This window comes from Lepisosteus platostomus, chromosome 3 (assembly GCF_059453375.1).
Source record: "Lepisosteus platostomus isolate fLepPlt1 chromosome 3, fLepPlt1.hap1, whole genome shotgun sequence".
NCBI lineage: Eukaryota > Metazoa > Chordata > Actinopteri > Semionotiformes > Lepisosteidae > Lepisosteus > Lepisosteus platostomus.
The window spans coordinates 30,421,971-30,438,338 of record NC_142613.1 but is presented as its reverse complement, the minus strand read 5'-3'; the positions used below and the strand labels follow the sequence as shown (position 1 = coordinate 30,438,338).

The window sequence follows — 16,368 nt, the reverse complement described above, 5'->3', positions numbered from 1 at the left end:
TCAGCCCAAAGGCTTGTAGGCAGCCGAGTGTCTGGAGTCGGGAGTCTTCAGCCAAGAAGCTAGTTTAGTGGTGTATCAGCTTGTGCAAGGTAGAAGCTGATGTGAAGGTCTTGTGTCGTTCATACTCCGACTTCTTCTCTCGTACGTCACTGGTCTGGCACTGTTTTTATACTGTATGTGTTGGAGCAGGGTGCACAGTTGATCTTTGCTCCAGTAATTGCCGAAGTCCAGGCTCTTGGCAGGGGAAAGCTTCTAAAAATTGTAAGAAACCAAGGGGGAAGTAACGCCCCTTGAAGACATAGCCCCTTGGACCATCACAAAGTATACATTAATATGGAAACCCAGGGAGTTTTTGAGGCTCCATTTTTGTTTGATTAACATGTACATTTCCATTTTCTCTTTTGATTGAAATAAAATAGTAAAGACATTATTTTGTAAATATAAATAATACCATAGAAGGTTTGAGGATTTTAATGTAAAAACACAAATTCAGCACTAGATGGTGACTGGTTCAATATTGTTTTAATCTTTGAAATCCATGGTAGGAATCTTTGTCAGTATTCTGTTCAATGTTTAAAGAGTCTGCAAAACCCCCTGCACAGTACATATTTCTGCAGTTTCACATCAAGAATAACATACGTTTGGAAAGCTGTGTCATTTCTACTTGTCACAGAAACAGCGACAAGCACATGCATTTAACAGAGGACTGCTCACAGACTGTGCTCTACTTCATGTATACATTATTGTTTTCCAAAAAGAGTGTAACAATATTATTCTGTTGTTAAAGTCAAAACTACTTTGCTCGGTACAATATTATTACATATATAATGCAATAAAATAGTAGGCGATGTTGTTCACAAATTAACTACTGCATTTAAACGCAATAATTTTCTTGTTTAAACTCAATCATTTTCTCATATAAATCCAATACTATCTCGTATAAGCAAGATATTTCTTTTTCTCTTTGGCTCTAATAAGCTTCTGTATTAAAAGTCATATTCTGATATTAAGAACAGGTTCAAGGTATCACTGCAAAGACTTTAAAGACGGTTATTCTATTGCTATACTAAAGTGTTCATTAGTAGTCCATGAGTGAGAGTTTTTCTGATGAACCATAAGTTTAAATAATTGTATCACACTAGTTTAATCATATAATGTATTTACTCTAGGACAAGCAGCATATTTTTTGTGTGACAGTGGTCATCCTGAGACACTTTATCTCTGATTTTACTTTTAGGTATGATATCATGAATCTCCAGTATGTGGAACCTGGTCATTATGACTATATCAATGTTGGATCCTGGCATGAAGGAAACTTAAATATTGATGACTACAGAATTCAAATGAACCGCAGTGGGATGGTGCGCTCTGTATGCAGCGAACCTTGCTCAAAGGGGGAGATAAAGGTACAGTGGGTCCAGAGATGATATGTAATCATTATCAAAACATTACCAGTTTGGTTACATTGGGTAAACCAGAATGCTTTATCAGTGCTTGTTTATTTTCCTTTCCTTGCCTTTGGTTAGTGTCAACATTATTGTGATCCATATTGTCATGCCCTCTACACCTAGAGGGTGCTGCTCTTCTTCCCTGTTCCTAGTTCCCTGTGATTATTCATGTCTTTCGGGTGTGTCTTCCTGTGTTGCCTATTTACTTCTTGTGTCTGCTCTGCTCCTGGCTCAGCATTGAGGGTACTGATGTCGTGAGACCCACCTATAACCAGGTCGCCCCACGTCCCAGGGCATAGGTTTCTCTACCGACATCGTCTGACCCCCTAAGCCTGGGTTAACCCACGTGTTGCCCCTTTAGCCACTACGCATAGGGTCTCTACTGCTCTCCTTGTCATTCCATGGCATGCCCTTCCGACATCCGTGACACATATGATACTGTCGGATAAACTGACACAAAATATTACCACAAAACAGGCATTGCAGTCCATTCACTAGTGTTCCAACACAAACACAGTATGTTTTTCGTAACATGTTTATATATTATATTAATGATTGTTGTTTTTCTTCCTATAATCCTTGGCATCATTAGTCTTTCTGACAAAACTCCTTTCAAATATACTCAAGTGTTGCTCTGAAGTAAGATAATAAATGAGCATATCACTGACTATACTTAATGGTCAACAAACACATAAGAACTGTCATAATAGTCCATAAATTTAATCTTTTTTCCATATTTCTGACATATCAAGTCAGGCAAATTCTTCCAAAGATCACATTCTGATAATAAATTGTGTAAATAAATTGATCTTGCTGCTTTTAAGTAGTGAATTCACTTGATTGTTTTTTTTTTAATTTGAAAGTGCTGAAAAGTGAGCTTATGGGTAAATACATAATTATGTACAGTACTCACAGATTGTATTGTTACAGGTTATCAGAAAAGGAGAGGTCAGCTGCTGTTGGATCTGTACAGCCTGCAAAGATAATGAATATGTTCAGGATGAGTTTACCTGTAAGGCCTGTGACCTAGGATGGTGGCCAGATGAGGAGCTTGAAGGTATGTGTTCGTTTTAGATGTTTTCACTCTACTGTGGATCAGCTGCTGTTGTTTTGACTGTTTTTTACTTAGAAGAAACTGCTTCGAGCTGAAAATTTAAAAAAATCCTATTGTGCTTTCTGAGGAAGGTCTGTGCATGTGGCCTCAGCATATAATTTTGTCAGTTTTATTTGTCCTGATAGATTGTAGTCCTCTTTACCTGCTCTTTAAAAGACTTCTGTTCTACACTCCAGAACACCAACTTTACGTATCCTGAAAGAGGTCTTGGTATAGGACATGTCATAGAACTCCCTTTGTCTTTTTTGATGATGAGCAAATCTACAATAAGAAGTTATATCAAATATGGAAATAAAAAAATAAAGCATCCTAGCATGTTTAAAGCCTAGGTGCAAACCTCAGGTGTAGTACTCATCCTTGTCAGTGCATCGTCCTAGTATGAATAAATGCAGCTTCTACATGTTCTGTGTGCCCTCTTCCTTCAGTTATCAAACCTTTTCACAACAGTGCTCTTTTTTGTCTGGAACAAGCCGGTCATCTGCCTCTGAGTTTTTTCTCCAGAAGGATAAGGGTGATTGTCTGGGTTTTGCTTTGCTTTAAACCCTAACACCTTACCACTTACATTTCTAAACAACCATTTTTATGTAGAAAAATGTACTCCCATTGCATGTTTCAGTAAATTAAGTTAAATGTTTCTAAAGTTAGATTGTCACACATACTGGGGAGCTTGTACTTTACATTTTACAGTGAAAAGACCATCTGCTGTTTGCTGTCTGATTTTGTAGTGCATTGATAATTTAGCTATTTGTTTTAGCAACAGAAATTCTTAAAGCAACACTGCACATACATGGAGATTTAAGCCGCACAAACATGGAGATTCAAGCCTGTCCAGTATAGATCATGTTAAAATCCATATATTACTTTTCAAATACAGTAAGTTGACACTGATTATGTTTCACAATTATATTTTAACTTTAATTAGGATAGTACAGCAGCACCAGTCTTGGAAAAACTGTTAAAAAGAAAGCACTTTTTTCTTTAAGACCTGAGCAGTAGGAAATAAGCAAATAGTTCTTGCAAGTAAGTGCAAATGTAGACATTTGATTGAAACGGAAACTACAAAACATGATGATATTCTAAATCCAAATACATCTACTATATGCTGTATGATTTCAAGATATAATTTTTCATGTACCTTTACTTTGTTTATATTTGTACTGCAGTTACAATGACTAAAATGTGCAGGGCAGCAGTTTGTTAAAAATGTTGATTTTTTTAGCAGAAAGTAAAGATACAGAAAAAGTGCATCAAACCTATTGACTGTAATATATCTGCTTTCAGTCTCAGAACAGAAGGGTTTTATTTTTAGTTGATCTAAAAACCTACTTTGATATTTGGTGCCTTTTCAAAATGGGAGCTCTTCTGCCAGGTTCAGATGAGTGCTTTATAAAGCTATGATACACAGTGAAGCCATGTGGTTTTTAATTCATATCCAACAGAGCAGATTCTAAATTAGGTTTTTTGCTTCTTACCTACAGTAATTGTACTATCATTCCTCTGTCAGTTAAAGCTCCTGGCTATTCATGCAGTATTTAAGCACTGTGGCCTCCATACTATTATCATCTATTCTCCCTCCTTATATTCATCATATATTAAGGTCATCAGAACAGTTAATAATAGTAGGGCATTCAGCCCATCTAGCCCATTTGGAAGTTAGCAGCTAGTATATCCAAGGATCTCATCCAGACATTTTTTGAAAGACACCAATGTATCAGCTCAACATCATGGCTGTGGGGCTTGTTCCATACTCCCACAACCTTTTTAGTAAAAAAGTGCCACTTGTTTCCAGTTGTAAATACACCTCCACCTAATTTTACACTTGTGTGAAGGCTCTAAGTGTTTTTATAAACATTAGGTGACCTGCGTCACCCGCCAATAACATGCAGCTCTCACCTGGGTGATGCGTACTGTAGCTGCCATTATGTGCCAGCAGACACGCTAAACACATCAGATGGAGGAGTATGAAATTGCTTCATCACTTGAATTAAGGGAGAACAGGCTGGGCAGATTATGCAAGAGCAGAATGTTATTAAACCAGGACACCATAGTTTACACCTCAGCTCTTATAAACAGCTCTAGTTTATCTTTAATGACATATAGTCAGGACATTTGTTTAATGTCTCAAGGTTACCTTAAAGTGTGGGGTTAAGGGCAAAAGCATGAACTACAAAATACCATCATGTATATTAATAAAAACAAAATAATAAAAATTCTATAGACTGAAACTATGTTAATTTAAACTTCTCTCACTCAATAATCCAACATTTATGTAAATTTAGAGCCCGCAAGCCTTGCATACCTACATTTCAGCATTATGAAGTAAAATACAGTAATGGAAATACAGGTACTTACAGTTAGTATAGTTTTCAGAGATCTGTACATACGTATTTTATTTTCTGGATACTTTTAATCAAATAGATTATTTTAGGAAAGACTGTACTTTTATTATACTAATTACATTTCTCTGTAAATTATGACAGTGTCTAAATGATTGTAAACAATGAATGTACACTTTCAAATTTTAACTATCAAGTTGTGACAAGCTGCAATTTAAATAAGACTTGCAGAGCTAGAGCACTTACAAAAATTTACAACAAACTATAGAAGTACAGCAAAACCCTTGTAGACAAATATTTACTAAAATCCACCCACAAACTAATACTATGAAAGAATTTATATACCAAACACACTAAATTATCCCGATGTAAGAATGTAACACTGAGCCTTTCACCAATTAACTACCGATTACCAGATTCAACTCAAGTGTAGTTATAGTATTTAAAGTACACCTATCCCTCAATTTACAGTATGAGCCCTCCATTTTCAAGAATTGGCTTACACGAGCAGTTACAATTAATAACAAAATTTCAAATAACAAACACACAACTTGATAATACTAGAAAGGCTACAAGCAAGATCTAACTTTGCTACCTTACCCATCTCAGTTCCAATGTAGCAACATGTGTGTGCCAAAGCAACCTCCCCTATGTTTGCTAGTGTTGTTTTACATTACTTCCATCAGTGCTTTTCTTAACATGGCTCCCAAAGAAAGGAAAATCTTTAAAGAAAGTGATTAAAAAAAATCTAAGCCAAAAAAGTAAAGCAAATCCATACCCATTAGTATAAAACTGGATGTGATATGATGCATCGATGAAAGCCAGCATAACAAAGACATTTGTCAGGCACCACATTTATCTTCATCTGGTGTGTGTGCTACAGTATATATGTAATAATAAGGATGTGAGTGTTATTATGTACAGCACCTACCATTCATCACTGTTACCATCAATAAGAAACATGAAGGCTAAGCTGTTTCCTAATTCTCAAAAGTTTGATTTGAAAATAAAACATTTTTTCTTAAATTATTAATAGCTAAATAAAACAATGAAAAAATAATAATTACAGTATCACCGATTGATTTGGGAAAGAAAGTTGTCATATCTCTCCTTTACAGTAAAAATACCATTGAAGGTTATTAGATTTTTTGATAATATAAAAAATTATATAAATAATTAATATTATTCATAATGAATAGAATTTGTGCTTGTACTTTAAATGGTTTTGGTTGTATTTTGATCATTTACTGGTGAAAAGGGGTGGATGTTTTGGGTTCAGGAACGCATTATAATTTTCCCCATGTAAATTAATGGTAACTTAGTCTTCAATTTATGAGTTTTCTTTATATGAGAGATTTTCAGGAGTACATTAAGCACAAGGAATTGGCGTATTAGAGGTGTTTAACAGCCTCTAGTGGCAGTTCAGCTGATTTGGTCATAATAACTCCACCTACCTCACATGGTCTCAGTTCGAAATAGCTTTACAATCTTGTTACATTAACAAAACATTTTTACTATTAAAAATATACCAATGTCTAAAAAATATATTGCCATACCTGAAGCCAAACTCCAGTATCACTCTGGGCTTTGAAGAAAGGTGTGCGTTACATTTTTTTATGTAACAGAAATGTACAAACAGCAAAAATTTAAAAGAATAAAAAATTAACATTTCAATGACTATACTATCATACGCAAGGGAAGCAAATATTAAATTTAGACATCTATAGATTTGTATGATTTTCATTTAAAATTCATGTTGATGTGGTTTTTCAATAAAGCCCTGTCTAATTTTGCAGGTTGTGAGCCCATACCTTTGCGGTATCTTGAGTGGAGCAATGCAGAGTCCATAGCAGCAGTGGTGTTCTCCTGTCTGGGAATCCTGGTCACCATGTTTGTGACTTTCATCTTTGTGCTATACCGTGACACTCCAGTGGTCAAGTCTTCCAGCCGTGAGCTCTGCTACATCATCCTAGCTGGCATCTTCCTGGGTTATATCTGCCCCTTCACTCTTATTGCCAGGCCCACTGTGGCATCATGTTACCTTCAGCGGCTCCTAGTGGGGCTGTCTTCAGCCATGTGCTACTCAGCTCTGGTCACAAAAACCAACAGGATTGCGCGGATCCTAGCTGGCAGCAAGAAGAAGATTTGCACCAGGAAACCCAGATTCATGAGCGCCTGGGCCCAAGTTGTGATTGCTTCCATCTTAATCAGTGTTCAGCTAACTTTGGAGATCACCCTCATAATTATGGAGCCTCCTGAACCTATCAAGTCTTATCCCAGCATCAGGGAGGTCTACTTGATATGCAACACCAGCAACCTTGGGATGGTGGCCCCTCTAGGGTACAATGGACTGCTCATAATGAGCTGCACCTATTATGCTTTCAAGACCAGGAATGTCCCTGCAAACTTCAACGAGGCAAAATATATAGCTTTCACTATGTACACCACCTGCATTATATGGCTGGCCTTTGTACCTATATATTTTGGCAGCAACTACAAAATAATTACCACATCCTTCTCGGTGAGCCTGAGCGTGACAGTGGCCCTGGGGTGCATGTTCACCCCAAAGATGTACATAATCATAGCCAAACCTGAAAGGAATGTCCGCAGCGCGTTTACCACTTCAGACGTTGTACGCATGCATGTAGGTGATGGGAAAATAGCCTGCAGGAGCAACAGCTTGCTAAATATGTTCAGAAGGAAGAAACCTGCTACAGGAAATGCCAAGTAAGTCAATGCAATAGAATAAGTTTATACTGTACAAGTATGTTTTCTCATAGGTAGGTACATTGCTTTTACCCCTAACACATGCAAAGTTCCAAAGGCTTTGTGCAGTTGCAGTACAAGTTAAATTTGCTAAATTTAGAAAAATATACATAACAATTGACAAGAAAAGTAGAATAATGTTTTATTTGAAATGGTATAAACAGTACTGCATGTTTTCCAGGAATCATGTATAAACAGGACCGACTGTAAATATGTTTGTTTTAGATTTAGTGTAAGTATACCAAAGCATGAGCAGTATTACCATTACATTATTACAAGCTCTTCAATGGTTTAGTGAGCACAAGCACGCTAAGTAGTTTTTTCAAAGTAGGGTCATTTTGCCATGGCACCTTTAGAATTACCACTCTTATCCACCAGTTTAATATTCAACTTCTCTTTTAAAATAAAACGTTGTTTTGTTGTTCGTGAGCACATAAACACTTATTTTGTGAAGAGAAAATGTACTCTGTACTGAAGAAGAGAAATGTACTCTTCTTTGTTCAATATCAATGCTGAGGGCAGTAAATTAATTAACCTTGTAAATGTTACAGAAACTTGAAATACAGTACAATTTCTTATCAGTAGTGTTTTTAAAAATGAGAGCACAATGAAATAATTTTAAAAATTGATTACAGACATCTTTGAGGAGAAAATGAAAAATAATTTTAAAAAACTAAATCAATTTAGGAAAACTTGAGTTGTACAGATATATTAAGATTGAGGTAAAGTTTGCTTAGTATTTAAAAGTGTTTTCTGTACCTAATTATTATCAAGCTTGTGGAAACCATAAAGTAATCAAGACACTTTTTTATTCAAAAGGAGATTCAAACTCCTAAATAGAGTATGATGTTTTAAAGTTAAATTGCCCACTGGGATTTTTAATTGAATTTTACAACTTGTGTGACATTTTTCACCTTCACAGTGCTGTTTTTAGGAGATGACATGTAACTGAAACATGATATACTGTACTGTAAATGCTTGTATAAAGCCCATTGCAAGAATTTTAAGCTATGCAGAATATACTGTACATTTTAAAAAAGAGTAACTGTTTAAGAAATTACACTGTATAGTACTTCATGAAAATAAAACAGATTGTTTTAGCAAAATCTTCTCCCACTCAACAAATCTGGCAAGACACATTTAATATGCTTAAAAAAAAATGTAATGTCTTCCAAAAATGACAAAAGCAGCATGTATTCTAAAATTTCACAGCTCAAACCTCTAAGGATGAACAGGGGTTTGTGAGTAAACGATTTTTGCTTTTCACTAGACTTTTATCTCACTGACTAAACCTTTGATACCACTCCTTATTTTTAAAAGACTCATTGTACTGACAAAAAATGGTATGCACTGTTTAAAACTCTGGGTTGTTTCTTAAGGAGGAGTTAATTTGTTGCCATTTCCTGCAGCCTTTTTTTTAAAGCTAATAAGCATTCTTAAGTGTACACGTATAACATACAGTAAGCTTGTAAGATACAACTTATTTAAAAAAACTTGTTTATGTGGTATTTTGCACAAATACATTTCTGCACTTTCAACACACAAGTTTTAGCATTACTTAAGAGTGCCATTAGTTTTTAAGAAATTATGAAAAATTCGTAAATGTTAAATGTATTTTTATAGTTCTTTTCTACCTAATGACATTTTTTACATGAACCAGAAATGTTTTTTGCTTCCACTTTCTGGGTTCCTGTGAAATAACAGTCGTCTTTATTTTGTTCATAGTTCTAATGGAAAGTCTGTGTCATGGTCTGAACCAGGTGCAAGACAGCCACCGAAGGGGCAGCACATGTGGCACAGATTGTCTGTCCATGTGAAGAGACAGGAGGCAGGGTCGAATCAGATGGCAGTCATCAAACCCCTAACTAAAACCTACCAGAACAAGAGCCTCAACTTCTCGGACCTCAGCACCAAGACTTTGTACAATGTGGCCGAAGAAGATGAGAGCGACTCCATCAGGTACAACCGGCCTGTTAGCCCTTCCATGATGGTACACAGGCGAATGCCTGCAACAGGCCCAATGAAAGAAAATGAAGAATCTCAAATGTACTCGCCAGAGCACATGCACAATAGTGTCCTGCCCCCGCAGCTGATAATGGATCAGCTCCAAGATGTAGTTGGCAAGTTCACTCCCAGCATTCAGGATCTGAATTCCATGATCACTCTTCCAGGCCCAGGCAATGGTGTGAGGCCCATCTATCAGCCTCATCTCATGCAACAACAAGTCCTTCCTCTCCAGATGGACACGTTCAGTGAGGAGCCTGTTTCCCCAATTGAGGAGGTTGAAAGTGAGCAGTTTAACCTTATCCATGGGTACATGTACGACAATGCCGAGATCCATGAAGAAGAGGACCTTGTTCCAACCAAACTAACTCTGGAGGATTCTCCAGCACTCACACCACCCTCTCCTTTTAGAGATTCTGTAGGTTCTGGCAGCTCTGTTCCCAGCTCACCTGTGTCCGAATCTGTGCTGTGCACCCCGCCAAATGTTACATATGCATCTGTTATCCTGAGAGACTATAAGCAAAGCTCTTCAACGCTGTGAGGCAAAAAATAAAATTAAGACCATTAAATAACTGACTACTTCTGTAGTTTTGAACAATGCTAGTCAGAGCAAAAAATCAGAAGCAAATGGAATGTCCAGTAGTAAGTAGTTTTCAAGGACTGTGTGCCTGCTTTGGTAAATTTCAAAATGTAGGAACAAAGACACTGTTTAGTCTGCGTAACAAGGAGATAAATAAAAAGCACAAGAGAAGTTAAAAAATATATGGGTAGTTTTGTGATTTTTTGTATTATGATATTAAATACAGATGAGGGGAGCTTTCATAAGTAATTAGCTCTTCCTCATTCTGAAGTCCCATGGGGCAGCTCATTGAGAATTAAGTACAGCTTTTCAGGTGATGAGTGCAAGCAGCAAAAAGCAGATGAAAATCACAAAAGACCACTTTATGTGCAGATTCTAGCTTGTAGTTAAGATATATGGAAGGTATCTGTACAAAAGGTATTGTACAAAACATGCATTTTAAGGACTGTGACACTTTTTCATGCCATTTGGCCTCAAATCAAAGCAAACATTTATCATATACAGTCTCATTTCCTTCAACAACAACAATGTTTTATATATTTTGTGTTCAAAATCATAAGTATCCCTTTTACATTATCTTTGGTTAATATTTTTAGATTCTATCCTCATTTCTGTATCCTTGCTTTAAGAGACTGCTTCAGATAACCAGCTGGAAAGGCAGGTTTAAAAGTATTAAAACTGACTGAAATCAATCCCTTACATGACAAAAACATGGAAACAAGAATTAATATTACATTAGATGACTATAATACAGAATATAATAAAAAATATAAGAGGTTGATAAGAAATGAGCTTGTTTGTTTCTGCTTTACAATAAAAAGATGAGCGAGACTGGTTGAATGCCAGGAGTTTGTGATTAAAAAAATGAACATATACAGTACAGTACATTCGCTATTAATATTTTCTTGTTCCTGATGTTTTTATGTCATTGTAATGATTTGGGATTTGCAAAGTTTGTAATTTGTCAAATCTTGTTCTTTTCATACAGAGATGCTATGTTTGTAAACATGTAATTGCTTATATATTTTAAAAATGTGAAGTATCTATAATCTGGAAATTGTCTTACCAATGTTTTGTGGAGAAAGTATGTTTGCATTAAATTTGGGTAACTTTTCAGAGAATACATTTACAAGTCAGTATTAAAATCTTTTAAAAGCTATAGGTTTAAGGTACATCAGTTTGTAGTTGCTTCTAGTAATAAGGCGTTGCAGTTAAGATCTTGCTGAGAATGATCTACTCATATGAACATTTTACAGCTGTAATTATTGGATTCTAAGTTAGTAGCTTAGTATTAGACTGCATCTGTCCAACATATAAATACATAATTATAATGGATAGTATTATTGTTATGATGAATTGATATAGTCTACTCAGTGTATGTAGTTTGAAAATAATATTCAGTTTAAGTCATAGAAAAAAAACTCCTATTTGAAATGGTCAGGACTACTATTGGGGGAAATTACTTTTTTGTCAAGATAATCTTAATAATGATGTAAAATAAATATTTTCTAGTTAAAACACTTGTCCCTTGTATTTATTCCTATTATATTTTTTAAATGATATCTTGCTAGGGGTAATGATACTATGTTTTCCTTTAAATAATTCTCAAGTAGTATTTTGTTTTTAGTGTGTTTAATGTATCACTGGAATTCTGAATCGTTTGAACGGATTACTATACAGCACTTATCATGATGAATATCAGCTAGAGAAGTGGAAACGGCTGTAATGTTAATTGTTACAGTAACAAGTTTCGACAAAGTCACGGTAGAAGCCAAGAAAGTGTAAACAACTTTGTGCCTTTGGGTTTCTGGGAAGGTTGCGTATCCTTTTAAAATTAGTGAGGTGTTCCCGATTTAAACCACTTAGCTTTAAGAGATATTCCAGCACTGTCTTTTCATGTTTGTCTAGAAAGCATTACACAATCCATTGAATATTTGACACAACCGAAATTCAAATATTTTCCACCCTCCTGGTTAATTTTAAGAACATATTGTTTTTCCAAAGGGGGTTGTAAGCAGGTTAAATTAAAATTAGAAAGTCATCTGCAGTGCATACTGTACGTATAAGGGGGAAGACTGGATTTAATGAGCTGAAACTCAAAACGTTTTCTTCCTTTTTTACCAATCGTGTTCCATAACCGTCCACAAGTACAGCAGCAGTCAACTCCAGACGTTCGCATTCAAGAACTCTTGGATAGCTAGACAAAAGCACACAATAAATTATTTTAAAATACCCATAAACACGCAGTAAGAAGGAATTTCTCCCCTCTCCATAAAATATGTGTACTAACACAAACCTAGAACACGCAAAAGGGTGGTTCAACTCGAGTTTCCGGGTCCTGTGACTCAGTCAGGTGGTTGTTGAGTAAGAGGAGCAGGAAGAGGGGAAAGTGCTTTTTTCTGCGGGATTGTACTTTCGAAACAAGACGAATACCCCAACGGTATAGCACGATAGTGCTACAGGTACTGACAGTTAGGAGGACAGGCAACCGCGAGAGACGGCTAAAGAGAGTTTCTGTCATGGCTAGTGGTTCTGTGTCAGAGTGTAAGGAGTACTTGTTTAAAGTTTTGGTTATTGGAGAGCTGGGTGTAGGGAAAACGAGCATTATAAAGCGCTACGTCCATCAGCTTTTTTCACAGCATTACAGGGCTACTATTGGAGTCGATTTCGCTCTAAAAGTTATCAACTGGGACAGCAAGACTCTGGTGAGATTACAGCTATGGGACATAGCAGGTAAGCTTTTTTAATCAAGTATGTTACCTAAACTTTAGTCTGCAGTCTGCAGTCCTGTAGCGCGGCACACTGGAAACGGGAAACTCAAAAAATTGTGCGCCGCTTTATAATGGGCACTCAAATATCACCTTTATTGTGTCGCCTATTTCAGTTGATTTTAAAAATAATATTAAGTCTGGTGGTTGTGAAATACATCCGTCCATTTTCTAACCGCTTCTTCCAATTCTGGATCGTAGAGGGAAAAGAACCCATACCGAAAAGAAACGGGCGCAAGAAGGGGGTCCACCCTGGACGGGATGCCAGTCCAATCCAGGGCACACATAGACATAGACACGCACTCACTCATCAGGGGCCATTTCCCTAGAAGCCAATTAACCCACTAGTATGTTTCTGGACTATGGGCGGAAACCCACACGAACAAGGGGCAACTATACAAACTCCACACAGATGGCACCCCAGGTCTGGGATTGAATCCAGGGCCCCAGTGCTGCCAGGTAGCAATGCTAACCTCTGTGCCGCCCAATGGTTGTGAAATCCCATTATAAATAACCAGGCAGTTTTTTATTTGAAAATTAGATTACTTACAGTATAATTGGTTTCAGTGTGTGAAAATGAAACATTTTAAAGAACTGGTTTAAAACAACTGCCAGACCTTTATTATCATTTGGAAGAAAAGAAGGTATTGTCTGAATTAAAACAATAAAGTCATTGCTGTACCTGAGAACAGATTCTTTCATGCGCAGGTGGAGATGCCTGAGTCACCTTTACTATTGCTTGATTTAACGGTGAGAATACACTACTACCTACAGTATCTACATGGTTACATTACCTACAGGGTAATTTTCAGTATAAGGAAAACAACACTTTACATATTACGTATCCATACCGTGTTCTGTGAACCTGCCCTATTTGGTGTGATTGCGGTACTGTTTTGAGTGTTGTGCAAATGAAATTTTTGGTAACAATATTTTGTGCGGTATGGTTTAAAATTTACTGCTGAAAGTTTTTTTGAATTATATTTCATGGTGAGCTTCTTCTCAAATGTGTTACCTAGAACCACATCATGACAACATGATCTAGCCTAAAGCAGGGATAGTATTTATTAGGATCAAGTAATAGGTATATTCCATGCTGAAAAGAGAAGAAAGAAAACACAACATTTCAGCTGTAGGGCCTTCTTGGGGTGTAAATGTTGTGTTTTCTTTCTTCTCTTTTCATTACTTGTTCCTTTGCAGCCTACGCATGCTGTCGCAGCTACCCACCTGAACTATAGTATTTATTACTAATAGTAAAAAGTTCTGTGTTTTTTTTTATGAAAACCGTCAAAATGACGTTAACATTTCTAAGGTGGCTTAGGGAATGAAGAAATCAGTATGAAAGAGGAAGAAGCTTGTGTAATAGATGAGAACAAGCACCATATCACGGTGGTTTTAAGAAAGAAAGTGGTTTAAAGGAAAGTCAGGTGATCAATAGCTCTTCAGTTCATGTCTGACTGAGGAGAGGGGTAGTTTCAGAGTACAATTCTCTGTAGTGTACCTCATAATCAGATGACCTTAGTACTGGAAGGGGACAGAGTGGTTTTAAGGATGAAGTTCTACTCTGACAGGTGGAAATTTGGAGTTACTGTAGTTCAAAAAGCATCAATTATCGTACAAGAGCCAGCTATGCTGTAATAAGTTAACACTGTTTTTTAATGGACTTTGGTTTACTAAGCATAGTGTAGTAGTATAATAATAGGGAAGAGACAGAAACTACAGGAGAGTACTGTGCAGTGTTTCACATATGGCTGACAATGTTTTATAGTAAACTCATTGTGTCCATTGAAATTTAGGCTAGTGTCCTGGAGAAATCCTAGGTTTGTGAGTGTATTGGACTTCAGTAGCTGAGTGTTTCTAACCATAGCAGTTGGTGAGGAGGTTTTTTGAAGTTCTGATTTGAGAGGATTTGAGAGTGAGAGTTCAGTGTTACCAGTATTTGCCACAAGAAAGTCTGCAGCCATTGTACAATGTAAAGTCTGCTCACATCTTGCTAATGGCATACAATATTATATAATTAAATTCTCCTGTCACATAAGCTCCAAACAAACAGTAGAAATTGTAGATTTGGCTTTCATCCACTATTTTTTTAGTGTACTGTTACCTCTGCTTTCACTTTGACAATTTTTTTAATATAAGCCTTCTTTATCAACTTTTACGCATTTTAACTTGTCACTCATGGCTTATTACTGTAAGCTGTATATACTGTACTGTATATAGTCCTCAAACAACTCTTTAAATAATAAAACAATGTTTAAGTAAATTGAATAATTATGTATTTCATCCCTCTAATATGTAAGCAGTAGTATAATGTTTTAAAATGAATATTCTTGTTTAAAAGCATAAAGTTAATCAATATTTTTGTTCCCACTTTACGTTTTATGTTTTTGTATTTGCCTTCTGGGATTGAAAAGCCCACAGTATGGGGATCATTCATTATAGTCACTGTATGGCTCTGTATGGCTCTTTCATGATATGAATATGCCTATTAAGTGTTGCATTCTCTAGATGGTAATCCGATCACACTTTATCCTGTACTTATAAGTGGCACTGAATTGTATGTTCACTGATCCTTGGGAATTGGGGTAAAACAGGCTTGCAGAATCATAGCTAGTAATTATTCTTAACAAGAATAATACTGTATGTAAAAAATGTCTTAACGTTATATAAAAGTGATATGAACATAGCTAAATTATTTTTTATAGTAAATTTTTGGAGACCCCGGGAGCCACCTCCTCCTGAGTACGAATAATACTATTCAGATTGTTAAAATTATTTATTAATTAATCAATCTCTAGCCATTTTTGTTTTTCTCTGTTTTTAACACAAAAAACAACTTCAGGTGTCATTCCCAAGTTTCTTCCTCTCTTCCTCTTCTTTACTCTAATTTTTGTAAAAAAAAGTTCTAACTACAGATAGATAAAATAGCGTTTATACAGATTTATATCTCAGAGGATCCCAGAGTCCTATACAGATCCAGCCATTCAGAATGCTCAAAGCATAATGTGAGATGATGCAAATAGTGTACTCTGTTTCACCGCGTTGAAACATACAATACCTTTTTACTTTTTTAAATAATCAGATGCAGGACTGCACTACTTTGTAAAACCACCAGGTGGTGTAGTGAGTGATTAACGTTGCATTTGGAGGAATTCCAGGCTATCATGTGAAACAATTCCGACACCTTCTGTGTCATCTGATCTAAACTTAAGGTCTGTTTCTTTGACGGTCTTGTTATGCAAAAGGTTTTACACCCATGTGCTCGTTTATTGAACTCCGAGATCCTGACTGATTTAACTTTCAATTTGTCCCATTCAGCTGAAACGAAAAAAAAGAAGACGGTCTGTAGTTA

General features: G+C 36.2%; 2 protein-coding genes across 2 annotated transcripts in view; both read left to right on the top strand.

The window, feature by feature from the left end:
• LOC148674707 (metabotropic glutamate receptor 1-like) overlaps positions 1-11,766 on the top strand; it is a 90,468-nt gene extending 78,702 nt beyond the window's left edge. Inside the window, exons 6-9 of the mRNA XM_088625172.1 lie at positions 1,238-1,406; positions 2,379-2,505; positions 6,695-7,625; positions 9,390-11,766. Coding sequence (XP_088481298.1) covers positions 1,238-1,406; positions 2,379-2,505; positions 6,695-7,625; positions 9,390-10,209 — 2,047 coding nt within the window. The 3' untranslated portion in view covers positions 10,210-11,766. The remainder of the gene's footprint in view (positions 1-1,237; positions 1,407-2,378; positions 2,506-6,694; positions 7,626-9,389) is intronic.
• Positions 11,767-12,598: 832 nt separating this feature from the next.
• rab32a (RAB32a, member RAS oncogene family) overlaps positions 12,599-16,368 on the top strand; it is a 48,752-nt gene continuing 44,982 nt past the window's right edge. The window contains exon 1 of the mRNA XM_088625174.1: positions 12,599-12,981. Coding sequence (XP_088481300.1) covers positions 12,768-12,981 — 214 coding nt within the window. The 5' untranslated portion in view covers positions 12,599-12,767. The remainder of the gene's footprint in view (positions 12,982-16,368) is intronic.